The sequence below is a fragment of the Gambusia affinis genome, linkage group LG14 (genome assembly GCF_019740435.1).
Source record: "Gambusia affinis linkage group LG14, SWU_Gaff_1.0, whole genome shotgun sequence".
Classification (NCBI taxonomy): Eukaryota; Metazoa; Chordata; class Actinopteri; order Cyprinodontiformes; family Poeciliidae; genus Gambusia; species Gambusia affinis.
The window spans coordinates 510,846-530,766 of NC_057881.1; the positions used below are offsets into that span (position 1 = coordinate 510,846).

General features: G+C 47.1%; 3 protein-coding genes across 4 annotated transcripts; 2 read left to right on the forward strand and 1 right to left on the reverse strand.

Annotated features, from left to right (window-relative positions):
* The first annotated feature begins 445 nt into the window (after positions 1-445).
* Positions 446-6,471, forward strand: msto1 (misato mitochondrial distribution and morphology regulator 1). Its single transcript, XM_044138856.1, has 14 exons — positions 446-667; positions 1,353-1,482; positions 1,553-1,625; positions 1,704-1,779; positions 1,865-1,922; positions 2,021-2,171; positions 2,290-2,404; positions 2,474-2,608; positions 2,682-2,834; positions 3,720-3,851; positions 3,937-4,121; positions 4,707-4,811; positions 4,887-4,999; positions 5,066-6,471. The coding sequence occupies exons 1-14, from the start codon at positions 584-586 to the stop codon at positions 5,311-5,313; spliced, it is 1,758 nt and encodes a 585-aa protein (XP_043994791.1). The 5' UTR covers positions 446-583; the 3' UTR covers positions 5,314-6,471.
* Positions 6,472-6,608: 137 nt separating this feature from the next.
* srsf4 (serine and arginine rich splicing factor 4) lies at positions 6,609-13,047 on the reverse strand. Its single transcript, XM_044138857.1, has 6 exons — positions 12,855-13,047; positions 11,577-11,719; positions 10,149-10,258; positions 9,866-10,074; positions 9,703-9,786; positions 6,609-7,364 (listed from the first exon to the last, which is right to left on the reverse strand). The coding sequence occupies exons 1-6, from the start codon at positions 12,959-12,961 to the stop codon at positions 6,902-6,904; spliced, it is 1,116 nt and encodes a 371-aa protein (XP_043994792.1). The 5' UTR covers positions 12,962-13,047; the 3' UTR covers positions 6,609-6,901.
* A 1,052-nt stretch (positions 13,048-14,099) lies between these two features.
* xkr8.3 (XK related 8, tandem duplicate 3) lies at positions 14,100-19,701 on the forward strand. Of its 2 annotated transcripts, none has more exons than XM_044138078.1 (3): positions 14,100-14,847; positions 15,228-15,415; positions 17,843-19,701. In XM_044138078.1, exons 1-3 carry the CDS (start codon positions 14,519-14,521, stop codon positions 18,616-18,618), a joined length of 1,293 nt encoding a protein of 430 aa, XP_043994013.1. In that variant the 5' UTR covers positions 14,100-14,518; the 3' UTR covers positions 18,619-19,701. The 2 variants fall into 2 exon arrangements, with proteins under 2 accessions (XP_043994013.1, XP_043994014.1); XM_044138079.1 differs by having other exon boundaries at positions 14,689-14,847; positions 15,146-15,415.
* Positions 19,702-19,921: the final 220 nt, after the last annotated feature.

The window sequence follows — 19,921 nt, forward strand, 5'->3', positions numbered from 1 at the left end:
CTTCTTTTAAGTTCATTGTTTCATTCTTTAAATATACAATTAATTTGTTAATTATTATGTTCAGTTTATATTTTGATGTTTATTTACTTATTTATTTTTTATTACTTATATTATTTTTTATAGTTGTTGTTTCATTGGTTTATTTTGGTAATTAAATATTTTTTGGTACTTTGATGTAATTTCCTTGATGTGTTTTAATATAGTTTTTTTGTTTAAATCTCATGTTTAATTTCAAATACTCAACGCATTTTTATTTAATATTATTCTATTTATAGCTCTTTTGTTAAAACCGTTTATTAATGTATTTTGTTTTATTTTTGAGATTTATTTATTTATTTGTTGATGCTTTTATCATTGTTATTGTTTCTGTTGCGTGAATAATCATTTTAGTTTCATGTGAATCGTCGGTGAAGTGAAACCAAACTACGAGGCTCCGGCTCCTCCAATCACCTTTCACCTCGGTCCTCCTTCCAGCCAATAGGAAGCGGCCGCTGCGTTCGGAGTTGTCTGCTCAGCAGCGTGTTTATCGTGCGTGGAGTTCTGCGGTCTCCGTGGTTCTGTCCTGCGTGTTGATCCCGTCACGATGACCGGCGTCAGCAGGGAAGTCATCACGCTGCAACTCGGACATTATTCCAACTTCGTGGGAACCCACTGGTGGAATTTACAGGTGAGGAAACACGGAGCGGCTAACGGGACTAGCCGCTCCTTTAGCGTGCAACTCCATGGGTTCATCTGAGCTGCTCAGAAGAAAAAGAAGAAGAAAAAGAAATAATTGTTGGTGGACACTTATGAAAACTTTAGTTGTGTTGGTATGATTTTATTTTCTGTGGTTAAACCACGATCCCTGTGTGGGAGGACCGCCTGTGGTGATGGAGCCTCATATCAATCAGCCATCAGGCCCAGACCATAACACTGCCACCACCATGCTTTTCATCACATGTCTATGTCTACGTCACTATGTCTTGGATCTTGGTCATTTTCCTCTTGCTGCTGGTCTGGACCATCTGGAGTTCAGATAAATCCATCATCAAGACACAGGAGGACTGTGGCCTAGTCAAAGCCCAGGCCTGTTCACAGCTGATCCAACCAGCCTGACAGAGTTGGATCAGTTTATCAGGAAGAATGGAGGAAAACTGCCTGCTGGATGCCAACACTAAACCGACTGGAAGCCGTGGCTTAGTTTCTGCTACATTTTTATTTATCAACATTGAGCTGAAATGAGTTTTCATTTTGATGTTAAAGTGCTTTTTGTTGCTCATGACTGATTTTAAAACCATCCAAGGTCTGAATACTTTTTACAGACGTTATAATTCTGTATGATATTCCTTTGTGTTCCTGCGTCTCGTTGACAGGATGCGTCTCTGTGCTACGACCCCGGGTCGGCGCCGCCGGAGGTCCAGAGCGACTCCGTGTTCCGGGAAGGACAAACTCCAGGCGGCAGCGTCACCTACACGCCCCGGCTCATCGCCATGGACCTTAAAGGTACGCTGTGCTCTGGTTTTGCTCATCCAGAGCCAGGAGCCCGGCCCGACCCGTCTGTCTGTCTCCACAGGAAGTCTCCGGACGTTGCGGCAGGAAGGGAGTCTGTACGACCCTGGAGGAGCTGCAGTGGCAGCTGCTACTTGGTAAAAACCACAGCGCCCCCTGGGGGCCACAGCGCCCCCCGGTGGCTCCTGTGTTGATGCTTGCCGTGTCGTTGTCAGGACGGGGAGCGTCACCGTGCACAAACACAGCCAGCCGGAGAAGAACTGCTTCCTGGAGGATCTGGAGAGGCTGGATGTAAGTGCTGGAGAACCAGAACCTGGATCAGAACCAGTACCAGACCTGGGTCTGATTCTGGTTCTGATCCAGTGTTTGTCTCCAGAAGGGGCAGATCCTGGCTGAGGCAGAGTTCTGCTCGGCATCCCAGCTGCAGCGCTCCGGTAAGATCAGACAAACCCCTTCTGGCTCCGCCCCTCTGATGCTCCACCAATGACTCCGCCCCTCTGATGCCCCGCCCCTCTGGCTCCGCCCCCTCCAGGTCCGCTGGCCATGGACTCGTTCAACAACCAGCTGACCCGGGTCCAGAAGAACTACCGTCTGGAGGGCAGCGTGACGGTCTGGTCCGACTTCCTGCGGCTCCACCTGCACCCCCACTCCGTTGCCGTCATCCACCAGTTCAACCATGACGGGTAAACCGTGTCACCACTGGGAACACTGGGAGCGTCAATGTCTGGATTTAGCAGTTATTAATGGTCAGATGTGCCGTCTGTCCGCTGATGGAACTGAATCAGATGCTTGATTTTCCAGCGAGGCTCATCGCCTGGAGACCTTCGGCCAGGGAGAGTCCGTCCTGCAGGGGGCGCTGCTGGACGAGCTGGAGGACAGGCTGCACTTCTTCGTGGAGGAATGCGATTACCTGCAGGTTCCTCCTCTTCCTCTCCTTCGTCCTCTTCCTCCTCCTCGTCTTTCTCACTGGCCTCGTGTCTCTCAGGGTTTCCAGGTTTTGTGTGACCTGGAGGACGGGTTCGCGGGCCTGGGGTCAAAGGTTACGGAGCTGCTGCAGGATTCCTACGGTGGGCGGGGCATCCTGACGTGGGGCGTGGCTCCGGTTGTCCACCGGGACTCGGTGAGTGGCTCTGATTGGCCGATCAGAGCCAGTCAGAAGCTCTGTGTGTTAACCAGGTTCTGCTCTGACCCAGACTCCAGCCAGGGACCAGTACCATCTGCTGAATGCCGCGCTGGGCACCGTCAACATGGCCGCCCACAGCTCGCTGTTCTGCCCGCTGACGCTGCGGGGGGGGCTGGGCAGGCGGCCGCCGCCCCCACCACTCTTCCCTCTGCTGTCCTTCGATGTGAGTGAGCCGGCCCGGCGCTGGCGGCCCTTGGGGCCCCACCCTAGGGGCCCTTCATTTATCCACTAAAGGTCCAGGTGATCTATTGAGAACTGATCCGGTTCTTTCCATCTGACTCGGATGCAACCGCTTTAATGCAACTCCCATCTGTTTGCCTAGTCAAAGTCTGGTTGGCTGGTGAGGTGTGAATGCTAATTGACCTCTGACCTCTGGTCCTCCAAAGTGAACTCTGGTTCAGTTTCATATCTGAATGCCAAGTGGACCAGAGACCGCTCCAAAAGCAGGAAGTGAACTACAGCGCAAGGCATTCTGGGTAAATCCTACCAAAGCTAACATGTTAGCCTAGCGCTAGCAGCAGAAATGTCTCCTGGTCTTCAGCCAAAGACTAAAGAGAAATCCTCCAACACTAAAATCTGACGCCTCCATCTTGTTTCCATCTGGTGAAGAAGGAAGTTGCTCTCAGTGTCTTCAGAGGTTTTTGTGTGGTTTCCTTCAGTGGTTGTTGGTGCAGCGCCCCCACAGGCCAGGAGGGGAACAGGTTGGTTTGGGTCAGAACCACAGCAGCTGGTGGAGTTCTGGTTCCAGTAGAAACGAGTTGGATGGATAATAGAATGAAGAGTTTTTCCTCTACACTGTCGCCACATGCATGATTGTATCATTTGTCGTTACTTGGTGCTTTTACAGATGTATGCGAAAACACAAGATTATACTAATTATTATTTCTGCTGTAAATATCCTGACACTCAATTCTTTATTATTGGTTTCTAATAGTTCCTCTGTCAGATTATTTCACCTGTTGGATATTTTCCCATGTTAGAAGTGAAAAAGCTTCGAGTGTTTTTGCTGCATTATGTCCACATAAACAAACCTTGTGTCCTGCTGCAGCCCTCCCTCTGGTATCACTCCAGCGCCCTCTTGGCTCTGGCCCTGGACGCCCTCACCGTGCCCTACCGGCTCAGGAACAACGGCGCCCCCATGTGGCAGGTGGCGGATTCGCTGGCCGTGTCTGGGAGGAAGGTAGGCTCCTCCTCATCAGAGTGAAATAAAAAATCTGAGTGATGAAGCCTCCGGCGTGTCGGTGACCGGGCGCTGCTCCTCCCAGGTTGTGGCCGCTTACGGCGCTGTCCCGTTTCCCATGATGCCCGGCGGCTCCCTCCCCGACGCCCTGAGAGCCTGTGCTGACGCATTGCCATGGAAACCTCTGTCTGCTTGCCCCGAGGCGGCAGGGGGTCGATGCTACGGACAGTGGAGCACGCTCAGAGGCTACGAGGACCAGAAGCTCATCAGGTCAGAGGTCATCCTCAGAGAATTGACATTTGTCAACATAAACAACTATGCAGAGAACTAAAAACTCACTCCGTTTTCTGGCTCCCCGTGCCGGACACGCCCCAAACACCAGTTGGCATGGCAACCGACTGACAACAGCTCCACACACAGATGTTTGTTTACATTTGTGATTATTGATTAGTGATCGTGTGAACATTAGCGATGCAGATTAGACAACTGGTGATCCGTCAGTTGGTAACGGAGCTTCATGTGAAGGTTTTCAACGTAAAGCTCAATATTTGTTTAATTAATCCTTTTACATAGTAATGTTGACAATTACTAGCTAAACATTGCGTCTGATTGTCACATGGTGGTCACCTGACCTCCCACCTGAGCTAATGTCTTCCTCTGCCACCGTCACGGTTTTACTTTTAGCTTTCAGATTCTCAGATTTTTTATTTCAGTTTTTCTGTCAACTTCATCCAGAAACACCTCCAGCTGTTGATCAATTATGTTATTAATGCTAACTAACCCAGATTAACTCAGATTAACTCAGATTAACTCTGGTCTCCAGCGTCTCTGACTCAGCTGTCGTTTCTCCTCCAGCTGCCTCTCTCCAGGAATTGAACCACCGTCTCCTCTGCATGGCCTCCTCAGCGGGGAGGACGTCCTGTCCGCCTACGTTTCCTCCTTCTACCCCTCAGCTCCTCTGTGAGTCTCCTGCTGCCCCCTGCTGGTGTTCTGTTGTAACTAGCCGTAGTCTTCATCATCGGTCTTCCTCCGCAGGGCGCTGCAGCTGGTCTCCGCCTCCAGTAAACTGACTCCGCCCTTCCCTCAGATCTTCAGCCCGGCGCTGGACGCCCAGGGCTTCATGCGAGGCGGGGCGTCCCCTGCAGGCGGTGAGTGTCCCGTTCCTTCGTCGGTGTGGACGCCGTCTCCGTGTCTGAACCGTCTGTCCTCTGCAGCGCCGGCGGTCTCGTCCGTCCCCATCCTGACGTCGCTGCAGTCCGGGACCGCCCTGCACCCGTTTCTATCTGAGCTGCAGCGCGCCGCCACCACTTTCGACGTGCGCCGCCGGGCCCCCAGCTTCCTGTCCCAGGGGCCTGAGATGGCGGACTACCAGGAGGCACTGGAGGAGCTGTGCCTTCTGGGCCGCTGTTACCATGACGACAGCGGCGGCACCACGCGCTCGTCCTCTGAGGACGACGACTGAGGAGCGCGCTCTGATTGGTGAAGGTCCTCCATGGAGGCCGCAGCTTGGATCAGAACCGGTCCAGACGGGTCGCCTTCCTGCATGTCCTACAGGACCAGAGAGACGGACCCGGCTCCACCTAGCAACAATCGTCTGAACGGACCGGACCTGGACGTCTGCTGGTTTGAATGAAATAATGAGCTGGAAAGATTCAGCATGAAGTTCAGGGAAGAACCAGATGAAGATTAAATGTACAGATTAAGAGCAGAGAAAGGTTGTTGATCCCGCCTTCACTCTGATTGGACAGACGGTTCTAACCGTCCAATCAGAGGCTGGAAGGATCAGCAGGTTGCAGCAGAGAATAAACATGTAAAATTATTGAATAAAATGAATAAATCTGGATCGGTTTTCCAGGATCCACTCTGGATTTATCCAATTGGTCAGTTTCCTGCTTCATTCTGATTGGTCCTCAGCTGCTTTACCTGAACAGGCCCACAAACACCTTGATGAGTTTACTGCTCAGCTCCAGGTTAGCTAAACCAGGCTAACCTGTTCAACCTGAGTTTAGGGAAGCTGGCTTTTGAGTCATAAAGGTTACCATGGTAACCTTTAACCTCAGGATAACCTTCTGCACCAGAGGGGGCGCTGTAAATCACTTTTCTGGTGTTTATTTTACTGGATGTGATTTAAAATGTAGCTGGATAAAATGGTCAAAAGATCAGGATTTATAAAAGGCGACGTCGGGCGGGTCGCACAACGTCGGGCCCCTGGACCTCATTAGTGTGAGCTCAGCTGTTATTCCGGTCAGGGGAGCAGAGAGGATGATGGGAAGTTTCGGTTGGTTTTCTGCTTTATCAGCAAGTTGAAACGTTTAAAAGCAACAGAACCAAAACATCCAGGAATAAACCTGGAAATTTCCAGGATTACTGGGGATGTGAAGCTGATAAAGTTTAATCCACATTGGATTAAACTTTATGTCTAATCTGATGAATCATTCAGCATCGTTCTTCAGATTATCAACACTTTCAGATTACAGACATTACTGCTGCTGCAAATCATAAATCATCACTGTAGTGGAAACTTCTGTTATTCTTTAATTTCACCTGAAATGTTTCAACCATCAGAACATTAAACATCAAATAAAATCATTTACTGTGTGAAATATTCTGACTAAACTGACCAAGTTTCCTGTTTTCATTTCACAATAATAATAATGCATGTTTCCTGCTAAAGAGGAAACCATGCATCGTTTACAGACTTTTACTCTGAAAGGGAGACTTCCTGTCTCTTGAACAAAGCAGTCGGAGGGCAGCGGCTCAGAACAGACGGTTTAATGTGAAACAAAGGATTGGGAATCTGATTCCCGGCGATTTGCTTCTACTGGATTAAAAAAACACAAAGAGACGCGGAGCATCAAAGAACTCGGATCCATCCTGGAATTTTACAAACAACTAGTGGAAAATACACGGATCAGAGGGAAACGAGGCGGCGCTGACGGGTCGGTCCGAGTGCCTGCTGCTCTACTTATCAAAAACCGGACGCGGCGGGGTCGGGGGTCAGAGGGAATGTAAATACGAGCCGGGGGTCAGAGGTCACCAGGAGTCCGGGACTAGGAGCGGGAACGGGACCGGGACTTGGAGCGGGACTCGGAGCGGGAGGCGGAGCGGGACCTGGAGCCGGCTTTGGCCGGAGACGCGGACCGGGACTTGGACTTGGACCCGGCTCTGGCTTCCTCCGGGGAGCGGGACGGCCGCTCGGCGTCCGCCGCCTCTACGTCGCTCTTGGCCGGCTCGCCGTCCTGGGAGCCGGACTTCCTGGGCCGGTCCTTGGAGCCGGACCTGGAGCGGGACCTGGAGCGGGATCTGGAGCGGGACCTGGACCGGGAGGCGGACCTGGAGCGGGACCGGGACTCGTCCTTCTTGGCAGACTTGCCGTCCTTCTTGCTCTTTTTGCTCCTGGGGCTGCGGCTACGGCTGCGCTCGTCGTCCTTGGCGGCGCCGTTGCGCTCTTCTTCGTCCTTCTTGCTCTTGCTCTTGTTCTTCTTGCTGCGGCTGCGGCTGCGGGAAGCGGCTCTGCAGAGACACCAAGGTGCTTGGAGTAAATCAGCTCCATCCGTCACCAGAAATATTTACTTTAGTGAGGGAATAAACCGTTAGATTTTCTATAATCAATAATGAAAACTGTCTCCTGGTTTCAAAGCTTTTCTACTTCATACTAACATTTCTTATTGATGTCAAATTTACATTTTTTTTTATTTTACTGTCCATTAATGGAGCAACAATCCAATCTGAGCCAAACTGGAACATTTAGAGCAGGGGTCTCAGACTCGCGGCCCGCGGGCCAACTGCGGCCCTCGGGACGATAGTTTGTGGCCCCCACCTTAATATGAAAGTTTAATGTTAGTGTGGCCCGCGAGCAGTGATGTCAGTAACGCGTTAATTTGTAATGCGTTACTGATGTCGGACCACTTTTTTCCGTAACGAGTAATCTAACGCGTTGCTATTTCAAATCCAGTAGTCAGACTACAGTTACTTATCAAAATCATTTTTGCGTTACTATCTTCTTTTGTTATTTAATTGTATTTCCTCTACTCGTCTTGTCGAGTGACCGACGTCTCTATGCGACAGAAATGTAAACAATGGAGGGAGATGCGCATTTTGTTGGTGGAAAAACTGGAACTATTTTGAGATTCTGCCGCCAAGTCTGATTATTATAAACGGCTTTGGGCTTCATTTTTTAAAGTCGCTTGCCGATTTAATGAGTGTCGGGTTGCGCTTTTTGGGCTCGTTTTTGAACGTGAAGTTATTCATTTGGGCTTGGAAATAAGCAGAGACTCAATAAATCCCAGAATTTGTCCGTCATTAAGGTAGTTTTAGTCAGTCTCTCCTGTTCATCATTTCTCAGATGATCCGTCCCGCTGTGTCTTTATTAATGTCAAGTTAATGTATTACCTCTGAATGACGCCGAGCCAAGGCTATGCCCAGAAAACTACAAATATCGAGACTAATTTAAACAGCTTAATAACGTGAAAACAGCCACAATGAACGCGTGTCCGTAGTTTCCAATAATTATAATGGCAACTTAATTCTAATTATTAATACTAAGATAAGTGTCAAATCTGTGCAGCCATCTGAGCTGTGAGCTGCAGGAGGAGATCAGTGACACCAAACGCAGGGCCGTAACGCAGAACCTGGAGGCTGGGGGGGAGGGGGGGGCTTTAAAATCCTTCTTAGAGTTTTCCAGACAACAGTGGACCACACAAACTACTCACGTTTTTTATTTTTCTACAATCTCCTCTTCAGTTCAACCTTATCAGTGGAGACACATTGTTGATGTTACCATTATAAAATAGCTTACAAAAAAGTATTGGCAAAGCTCAATGTGATTTTCACAGGAGGCGGAGCGTTGTTGTTAGCAGCTGCTGAAAGTAACTAAAAAGTTACTTTTAGTGTAACTTAGTTACTTTCCAAATCAAGTAGTCAGTAATCTAACTAAGTTACTTTTTCAAGGAGTAATCAGTAGTCCGATTAAAGTTACTTTTTCAAAGTAACTATACCAACACTGCCCGCGAGTTTGATATGATTGGCACTTTTCAGTGTTGTGTGCGGAGCTGAACTAACTTACCAATCACAGTGCTTCAAATGGAGCTCATTGACCCGCAGTGCCACTCTGAACTCAAAGCCAAGTTCAGGGAGGTGAGTGGAAAAGCAGACAAGCTTGGGCAATTTTTGAGAGAATTGCCACCCAGCTTCCCTGAGCTTTCCCGAATGTTCAAGCGGACCATGTGTCTTTTTGGGAGCACATACTTGTGCGAAAAGCTCTTCTCTACCTTGAACTTCAATAAGTCCAAGTACAGGTCCAGACTTACTGACGAGCATCTTCAAGCTCTACTTAGGGTCTCAACTGCCTCCTCCCTTAAGCCAAATGTGGCTCGGCTATGCGAGAGGAAACGCTGCCAGACCTCTCGCTGTATGAAGTAGGCAGAAGAAACAGTTTATAAACTGTTATATTCATAACAGTTTATGTTCAATGTTCCATTCATGTTCAGAAAGTTAAAGGTTAAAGAACTGTTAATACAGCCATTTGAATCTGAATTATAATAATTACATTTATCTAGTCTTCTATAGCTGCTGTGTTATTATTATATTTAATTTATTTATTACTGATTAATTTTTTTTTCTTATGAATTGTTAATTTTTTATTTTTTCATCTTATTTTGTGTTTAAAAAATAAAAATAAAGACATTTGATAACATTGGAATGTTTTTGTAAGAGCTTTTCTTGTGGAAAACCCGATGCGGCCCAGCCTCACCCAGACTCTACCTCCATCGGCCCCCAGGGAAATTGAGTTTGAGACCCCTGATTTAGAGGAACAGCAGGAGAAATTCCTGGTTCTGGTTCTGGTTCTCACCTGGAGCGGGACCGGGACCGGGACCGGCTGCTGCTATCGCTGCGGCTGCGGCTCTTGTGGGACCGGCGGCTCCTGGACCGGGACCTGTAGAACCATAGCGGAGCGTCAACGACCTTCCAGCCGGGTGCGTGACCTCCGACCCGGGTCGGACGCCGCGCCTCACCTGGAGCGGCTGCGGGAGTACGAGCGGCGGCGGCGGGCGCCGGGCCGGTCCTCGATGAGCCGGATCTTCCTGCCGTTGACCTCGGTTCCGTCCAGCTTCTCCAGGGCCCGCTTCATGTCCGAGTACTGCCGGAACTCGATCACGCCCTCGTTCTTACGACCTTTGTGGGTGTCGGCGTACGTCACCTCGCCAGCCTGCCTCATGTAGTCCTGGGAGGAGACAGGAAGCGGTGATGTCACCGTGTGGGCGGGGCTACCGGACGGATCGGGGGCGGGGCTCCCACCTTCAGGTCCTGCCAGCTGCAGCGGCTGGACAGATTCTCCACTATGAGGCGGTAATCGGTGCGGACAGGTGGGCCGTACCTGTCCCTGCCTCCCCAGCGCCCATAGCCACCTTTCAAGGCAACAAGCACACACAGGGCGCAGTGAGCAGGAGAAGGGAACGCACTGCCAGCAATCAGCCTAAGCTACACGCTAACATATCAATAAGCAGGTGGGAAAAAGAAACAGGGGAAAAGAAAAAGGAGAAAAGACTTTAAACAATTCAATCCTAAAAGTCCCTAAATGTCTAAAATCAAGTTAAAGTTAACTGCACAGGCTAAACTCTGGTCCTGTTTTAATCAGAAAAACATAGCTAGCCTATGTAACAACATCAACTGGTAGAAAACATGTTGGTTTTTTAGGCACCTATGAGAGCCGACCCACATCTGCTCCTAACCCCATGGCATCCTCACCACCCGGCCTGGGCCTAATGGGAAAAGCGGTCTTCATTCACAATGGCTCCCTTTTTTGGTCTGCCCAGGGGCCCAGAATGGTCAAACCAACCTCTTGGAAAGGGGGACACCATGGCCAGCAATAGGGCAGGCAGTCAGCAAAGGACTCTTTCAATTAAAACATTGAGGTTCTTTGTTAAATCTTTACCTTTAAATTCACAGTCATTTGAAATGAATCAAACTCAATAAACAGCAAGAAATTTATCACATCATATTTAGCAAATATTACACAACATTTCATTTAGCATTATTATTCATGTCATTAAGCCATTCCCATATTCACATCATCATCATTTTACTATTAAGCTTCCATCTGGACTTTGCTCAGTAGTTGGTGGATCTGATGACAGAAAATCTCCAGAACCTCAAACAGCTGGGGGGGGAGAGAGACTTCCTGTTATCATCCAGGTGAGGAGGCTCACCTGGATGATCCCGAGACTGGTTCCAGCTCCAGGTCAGAGGTCAGGAGGCTAAACAGATGAAAAAAAGGCTGCAGCGCCTCTCATGTTTGAAGGATTTTTCATTAATTCTACTTTTCTAGAGGAACGCTTTTAGTGCATTTTAGGAAATAAAATGTTTATTTTCTTATCTAAAAAAGAAACTGGATTGTTTATTAACTTAATTTTAGTATTTTAAGTAACTGATCATTTTTAATAAGATTAATCATCAGAATAATCAATGACTAAAATGATCTTTAGCCGCAGAACTTTGCTGTTTAACTCCATTTCTAAGCCAGCTAGATGCTTTAATCTGGAGTTGAGAGGTCAAAGGTTACGCCACTCAGCCATGACCCCCCAGCTCTGAGAGGCTCCCTCCAGACCAAACAGATCAAACCAGAATATTAATAAAGAGACATCAGCCACCAAGAACCAGCCTCAGCTTTTGTCCCATTCTGATCAGATCATCATGATGAGCGCGAACGGCGGTGAGGAGACTCACTGCGGCCCCCGGTGTAGCCCCCGTCCCGCCGCGGCCCCTTGGTGTGCTCCACGATGACCCTCTCCCCACACAGCTCTTTGCCGTTCAGGTCGTACACGGCATCGTCTGCATCACGAGGGTCATCGAACTCTACAAAGCCGTAGCTGCACAGGAACAAGAACATTTACACATCCTGAAGAATTAACATTTCATCAATGAAAAACAAAGAAATACGCACTTAAGCAAACAAATCAGAAAAAGTAAAGTTTTAGGCTCTTTGTGACAAATAACATTTCTGTTAGACCAGACCCTATAGTTATTAAAATAACCAACATATTAAACACTAGCCCTAAACACATTAATGACATTTAGTCTTATAAAGTTATTTTTTTTATTTATTTGATTTTAGCACTGTTATCAATAACCTGCCAATGTTATAAGACAGGGGTGCTCAAGTCCAGTCCTCCTACCTACCATCCTGCAGCTTTTAAACGCATCCCTGCTCCAACACACCTGAATCAAATGAGTGGCTCCTTAGCAGCTCTGTTCAGAGCTGATCCGGTCCGGTGGGGTTAGGATGCTTCTGAAAGTTGCAGGATGGTAGGAGGACTGGACATGAGCAGCCCAGTTATAAAGAATGTACCCATTCATTGCTCTTTTCTTAAATTCATGATCAAATATAGATATTTTAAAAGCAGAATTATATTATTTCACATGAGTGATTATAAAATTATTCATTTCAGTGCTCCCTGTTGAATAAGGATTATAAAACATAATTTTAAAGCTAATTTCCTTTTTATTTCCCTCTGATTCTATGAAGATATAAATATATTTATATTTACAATCGCATTCAGAAATACTTTATTGATACCAAAGGAAAATTAAATGTAAATAAATAGTTTTTGTAGATAAAGATGGCTGTTGTTATTTTGCTAATTGTTCCCGGTTCCGGTTTTCTCATTTATCCAACTATAATAGAACTGGTGTTAATAATACTTTTAACTGGACCGGTTCGGTTTAACGGTTCCCTCTCCTCTGCCACGTCTAACATTAGCCTAGCTGCGGCTACCGAGCCACGCAGCAGCGTGTACGGCCCCTTCGGCCCCTTCGGCCCGCAGCGCGGTCAGACGCGCCAGCTTAGCACCAACATGAAGCAAATGTGACATTAAAGAGACTTTAATGATTTCCAGGTGACCCAAAAAGCGCAGGTTCTTTGTCTTAAATATGCTAACTAGCATTAGCACCTCAGGCCCGTCCACGCCATCCAGGCCCGAGCCCTCGTTCGGCTCGGTTCCTTACCCATTTTTCAGGTCCACTTCTAGAATCTTCCCATAACCCTTGAAGAACCTCTCCACGTCCTTCTCCCTGGCTCTGTAGCTCAGCCGACCGATGTAGACCCGGGACATGTTTCCGAACCTGTAAGCTAACCTGAGAGCTGCAGAAAGAAAGAGAACAACAGGAGGGCGCGCGACGCGGAGGACCTCTGATCTGATTGGCTGCTAGAGGACGAGAGGCGGGGCTTAAACAAAGGTTTAGCAACCAGGAACAGATGTTGTGGTGCAAAAAACAAGTAATCAATCAATAAATTCAATTAAATACTTAATCAATACTAAGAAATAGAAAAATAACATTGAAAGCTCTCTGAATGTCCCACCGCTCTATTGTTCTTTTCTAGCTGTCCTCTCATGAACTTTTGCCTTTACAGAGCCATCTGAGACCTGCAGGATGATGGACTTCAGATGGTTTGGAGAAGACCTTTGAACCTTCCCAAGTTGATGTTCACCTGCTACAGTCATAGCTTTACAACCAGAACAAAATCTGAATAAATTCAGACTGAAACAGAGTAAAATTTCAATAAATTCAGCAGGAGGAGCCAGGAAACCCAAGGGAGATCCAGATAACATCTGGCCTAGGAAGCAGCTGGAGAGTTTATCCAGCTGCTGGATTATCAAGATTATTTTCTGATCTGTTACATGGATATATGGAACCAGAATAAAATAGGAACAAAAGAAAAATAATAATAATTTTAAAAGTATACAGCAAGAACAAATGTAGCTAGTGCAACCCAGTAAAATCAGATAAATAAGGTCAGAATAAAACCAGAGTAAAAACTAGCAAAACAAAACTCCACATTTCATTTTAAAATTAAAAGATTGTGGTGTATACAATGCATATATTTCACACCCGAATGTATGCTCTTATTGTGAAGCGGAGGAGGTGAGAAGAGAAGACACCAACGATTTTACTTCATTCTATTTTTGGTTCGGATAAAACAAGAGTCAAATTATATTTTTGTCATTTTCTGCTGACTTCCACATTGGTGACCCTGATGAGATTTGAACACGCGACCTTCTGATTAAAAAAAAAGTTAAACAAGAATGATATCAGATTGAGAACACAATAAAGAATTTATAACAGAAGAAGAAATTTGTGATAAAACCAGAACAGAACTGAGATCAAATCTGAACTAAAGCTAGAATCAAATTTAGTGAAAAACCAACAAGAACCAGATAGAAAAAGGACAGAAACTCCAGCTAATGAAATATAAGTATACTGAAATCCAAATCAAGCAGAAAATCATCTCAATGTTGTTTTATTTCAATAATTATGTGAAAATATTGACATAATCTGTAGAAGTTTAGGGACAATGCAGAGGTGTGGTTTAAAGTGATCACGGTTGTGTCCCGGACTGATCGAGCGGGGCGGAGCTACTAACGGTTGAGATCATTACGAAGAAATATCTTCCAAGTTCTGGTCGAACTTCTGAAACGGACAGGTTCCTCCCAACTTCTTCCCCCGACAGGTTCCGACTTCTCCCGGCAATGAGGAAGTTGTGGGAAGTTTGTGGTTCTCCCGCAGGGACGCCGGAGATGCTCCTTCCGGTAACGGTCCGATGTTAGCCGGGCTGCTGCTAGCCTCGCTGCAACAGGTCTGCCCCCGGTTCTACGAACCGCCTGGTCCAGATGGAGAGCAGAACTGCCTCCAGGTACTCCTGGATCGACTTCGCCTTCTCGGTGATCGGAGTTTGCACCTTCCTGCTGGACTGGGGCTCCGACCTGTGGCTGGCCAAGGAGTTCTACTGCCGGGGGGACTTGTTCTGGTTCGGGGTGCTGGTCGGCCTCATGGTTCTGTCCTCTGTCGTAGTCCAAATGTTCAGCTGGTTCTGGTTCCAGTACGACCGGGAGCTGCCGGAGTTCAACGAGCAGACCGCAGGGCCAGGGAGCGTGTTCTGCGGGAACCGAGCCAAGCTGTTCTGTCTGTTGCATGTTCTCCAGCTGGGCTTCCTTTGCAGGTACTGGTCCTGGTTCTGTTTCCGAACCCTTTTAGTAACACCCTGACACTTCCTGCTGCTCTGCAGCTTCCTAATCAGGTCTGTTCTGACGTTACCTACAAGCTTCTCCTCAGCATGATACTACCCTCACCATGTCTCACAGTGGGGATGACGTCAGAGCGCCTTTCTTATTACCATAACAATAACTAGTTATTATTATCATAACACTAGTAATTTATTATTACCATCACAATAATAAGTTATGATGATGATGATGATGATAATAATAATTATAATATCTTCCTCCTCCTCCGGTCAGGTTGTATCTCTGAGCGGTCGTCAGCAGGCAGGTGGGTGGTGTTTGGGTGTGGTTCTGACCGGTCGGACCCTCTCCCCTGCAGACACGTGTCGGCCATCCGTCAGGGCTTCAGGGTGTGGTGGAGGAAGGAGGCGGGGTCAGAGTACGCCGTCTACCTGACGCACGATCTGAGCATGCTCCGTCTGATCGAGACGTTCTGTGAGAGCGCCCCCCAGCTCGTCCTGATGGTCTACGTCATGCTGCGCACCAACCGGGCCAGGACCGTCCAGTGTGAGTCCCAGTTTTCCCAGAACCTCCCAGTAAACAAAACCAGCTGTTTTGTAGTGAATATTTGTCCAGAACTCAAATTCAAAAATAAAAAACTTAAAACTTCAAGGTGATTAAAGCAAAAGGTCAATTCAACTCAAATAGTCACTTGATGCACACAGTTCCAAAAATACCAGAAGTCAAGAATCCAGTTGGTTGTTGCTTTATTCCTCGTTCAGCCAAAACAAGTTACAGGCTGGTAGACTGAGGACAGCCAGGTCCCACACTGACATCAATTAACTAATTAAGTGAATAACCAACCAAAAACTTATTCTAAAGTAAGTACACCCGGGATTTTAATAAACATCAGAATAAAAACATTACGTTTGTGCTGATAACCAAAACTTTCTGAAGACACATTTTAACTTGAAACGACTGATATTAATATATAAGCACCAGTTCTGGCCACATCTATTGATCCCAATGGGACAAACCTGGTTATTATAAAGATTATCATTATTATTATTAAGAAGAAGAAAATGACCTGATTGAAACAGTTTCTGGCTTTTTATCTGTTTCTCTCCTCAAACTGTGACAGGAAGTGGGCAACAGTGATAGTTTGCTCAGTTTTTCAGTAAAATAAGTAGGACTGTCACCATAACAACGATTAATTGTCTCAAAAATTATTGCGATAGACAATAATATTGTTTGAAGACCTTTTTACACTGATTTAATGGAAATGACATCATAATTCATGTGATTTCCAACCAAAGATAGATACACTTTATTTTCAAAAGAACATTTAACACTGGAACTGATAAAATAAACATCCAAAAATAAAATGGATTCTCAGTCTCCATTAACAAAAATGAATAAAAACACCAAAGTGTAAATAAATACTGGATTCAACCAAAAGAGTTCAGATTATGAAGTCTGTAAACCATATTGTCCTTCAGTAATCATTAGATTTAAATAGAGAAGATGGAACATCGACTACCTGATGCAATAGTTCACACTACACGTTAGTTCACTCCTACATTTTCCCCTTAAGACAATCTGAGAACGTTGATGTTCTCAGATTGTCTCTTGTGGTTTCATAACCGATCATCCTGTAGTGTGTGGTGTGTTACGGTAGATCGTTGTGCGCTCCGATCTAAATCAGGGTTTTCCCACTGGGAGCTTAACGCAGCCTGTTGAATGTGACAGGTAGCCAATCAGAAAGCCGGATTCTCCTCCTGCTTTCTGAGGGGAAATTACAGAGGGGAATCCCAAACAGCTGACACGGAGCAACCCGAAGTCCAGCGGACATTGGAGATGATATGTGGAAACAACATTAATGTTTATAAAACATTTGGTGTAAAGAATATAGAAATGATGAGGGGAGGAGTTGGAGCCAAATTGGTACCAGTTGATGAACCCGGTAACTTTTCAGCTGTTCTTCGTTAACGTGACATAAAAAGGTTCTAATGATTTTCATTCAGTCAGGACGTTACGCTGACACTAGAGACACATGCACTGCAGGTAGATTGTAGTAAAGCATTGATTAATGCCTGGTTTTAAAATGACTTCACTGGACTTGTAGCCATTATTTTGTGCCCATTGTTGGACACCACACGGCCCGATGGAACCCGATGGAACCCGATGGAACCCGATGGAACCCGATGGAACCGTTCTACCTAGGATTTCTGTCGGCTAATGTGTGATCTCTCAGGTTTTGAAAATGGGCCGACAATCGGCCGACAGCTCTAAGATGGTGTAGTGTGAACTGGACATTACACTGAGGAAATGAGGAAGGGAGGGTCAGTGGAGAGCAGCGGAGTTGAACCTTTTTTCATTCAGTGTCATCAACAGAAAGAGAAAAAGGCTGGAAGAGACGATAATTAAAATGATGTTGATAGTTTTAATTTACCGCATTAATTGATTTATTGTTTATGTCGACAGGCCTAAAAATAATAAAAGTTAAAGTTCATAAACGACTCCGTTCAGTTTGATGTGTGTAAAAACCAAACAGCAGCTGATCACTTGTTTCTGATGAACTGATGAAGTTTACAAAGATTAAACATCTATAAGCGGATTTTTATGATAAATTAAAGTGTTTAATTAGCTGCTGCTGCTGATGGAACAATGCATTATGGGATACCTGGCTGGTCAGTCCTGACTGTCATAAACCTTGCACCTTATTTCAAATTAACCAAGTTAATTTTTAGTGTTTTTACCTCAAAGGGTCCCATTGATTTAAATCAAACACTCAGTATAACTGTAAAATAATAAGTTAAATCCACTTAATTTATCTGATTCAAGTTAATGTGATTCACTAAGAAGCCAAACATTCACCGGACTGTGAGCAGAACCGAAGTTAAATCATATTGACTCTGATTTACAGTGCTGTGTGTGTGTGTGTGTGTGTGTGTGTGTGTGTGTGTGTGTGTGTGTGTGTGTGTGTGTGTGTAGTTGTGAGCGTGGCGGCCTCCGTCGCCTCCGTGGCCTGGATGGTGGTGGACTACCATCGCTCTCTGCGCTCCTTCCTGCCAGACAAGGCTGAGCAGCGCTGGGGTTCCTCCATCGTCTACTTCCTGTGGAACCTGCTGCTGATTGGCCCGCGGGTCGCCGCCCTCGCCCTCTTCTCCTCCGTCCTGCCCGGCTTCATCGCCCTCCACTTCCTGCTGCTGTGGCCAGCGCTGGTTCTGTGGGCCTGGCGGCAGCAAACCGGCTTCATGGACAGCGCCGGCGGCGAGTGGCTGTACCGCGCCACCGTGGGCCTCATCTGGTACTTCAGTTGGTTCAACGTGGCTGAGGGCCGGACGCTGGGCCGCAGCCTCGTCTACCACACCTTTGTCACGGCCGACGTGGCCGTCCTCCTCGCCACCTGGTGGAGCTACAGAGACCCGGTCCAGACGGCGGCGTACGGCGCGGCGCTGCTGCTCGCCCTGCCGCTCTGCTACCTGCTGGGGCTGCTGCTCAAAACGCTCTACTACTGCCGCTTCCACCCCACGCTGCCGCTGGACCGCGACCCACACGACCTGCCCGACTCCGACGTGGCCTTCAGGGCCCTCCCCATCCAGGACAAAGCGCCGGCTGCCCCGCTGCTCAACCAGCGCATGGCCTGCCACGCTGCGCATTTCTACACCGACCGGCGCCGCGCCATGGCTAGGGGACTGGGCGGGGCTACCCACGGAGTGGGCGGGGCCATTGGCCGACTGGGCGGGGCCGGGGCGTTTCATTCCTGACCACAGCTTCCTGTTCTGCTTCAGCAGTTTCCTTTCCATAGGCCTTACAGTGGTAGTCGCCCAGGGCAGCGCAATTTGACGCCCCAAACACTAGAATTTTTTTGTAATGAATGCATGTTTCTCATTGGCTCACATTTTTATTAATGATTCTGATACTTCAAACATGGAGCCCTCCCACATGTGATCCTGCTGATGCTGCTCACATATTAATAAGTAAAATGCCTTATTTTATTGTTTTAGTATTTTATTGTTTTAGTATTTTAGTGTTTTAGTATTTTATTGTTTTAGTATGTTTAGTATTTTTAGTATTTCTGAAGTTGATTTTTGAGCAGGGCACCAAACTGGCTCCAGCCCAGGTTCCTTCTCAATCCGGCCCCGTTGCCGCGGCGTTAGTGTTATAAGTTGAAAACCGGAACGTCTCTGTGGGAATATCAGAGTCACCGGCATCATTCAGGAATCTGATCTTTCCAAAAAGCTTCAGTTTTGATCCTGCTTTTGTGAAGCCTCCTCCAGTGAGCGTCCCTCTGCTGGACAGCAGGGGGCGCTGTCTGCAGGGCGCCGCAGGCAGACATCAGACTCATCCAGTGGTTAAGAGTTGATCCAGAACTTTCTGCTCCTGGGTCGGAATCAGAATCGGGTCAGGCTTCCGGCTCGGCTCATCGGTTTCCAGGAACATCCAGGAGTTTCCAACATCTGGACATCTCAGGAACATTTAGTGAACCACAGCTGGTTCTGGTTCTGGTTCCAGCCAGAAACAGCCAATTAGCTACCTCAGGAAGGATCTCAGGATGGACCGAACCGGATCGGACCTCTAACAGCAGCGCTGCAAGTTCTGGTTCTCCTTCTGAAGGAAATGTTCCAGCTCTGGTTGCCATAGAGACGGGTGACGACACCAACGACCAGCTGATGAGTAAAACCTCTGGTTGTGTTGATGAAGCGCCGCTGAATGATGCATCGTTATGGCGACCATGTGTCTCCATGGAGACGGCCTTTGCTTCGCTCTGTTTTCTCTGGATAACCTCGGTGAATCTGGTTTGTGTTTTCTACAGGAAATCTTGAATTAAATGAAAATGTTTTCCAGTTTTTCCAGTGTTCCTCCTGCTGCTGTTTCTCCTGGTATGGAACTAAATTCATTTAACTGTTTTCTACGTTTGTTCATCAGTCATGTTAAGTTTCTGAGCTGCTCTTGTTTTGTGGATGTTATTTTGTTTCCCTGTAATAAACGTGAAAACAGTCCCAGAGCTCCCTGCTGGTGAGGCGTGTTCCCAGTATCACGGCCTGGTTTGGATCGGTCAGCAGGAAG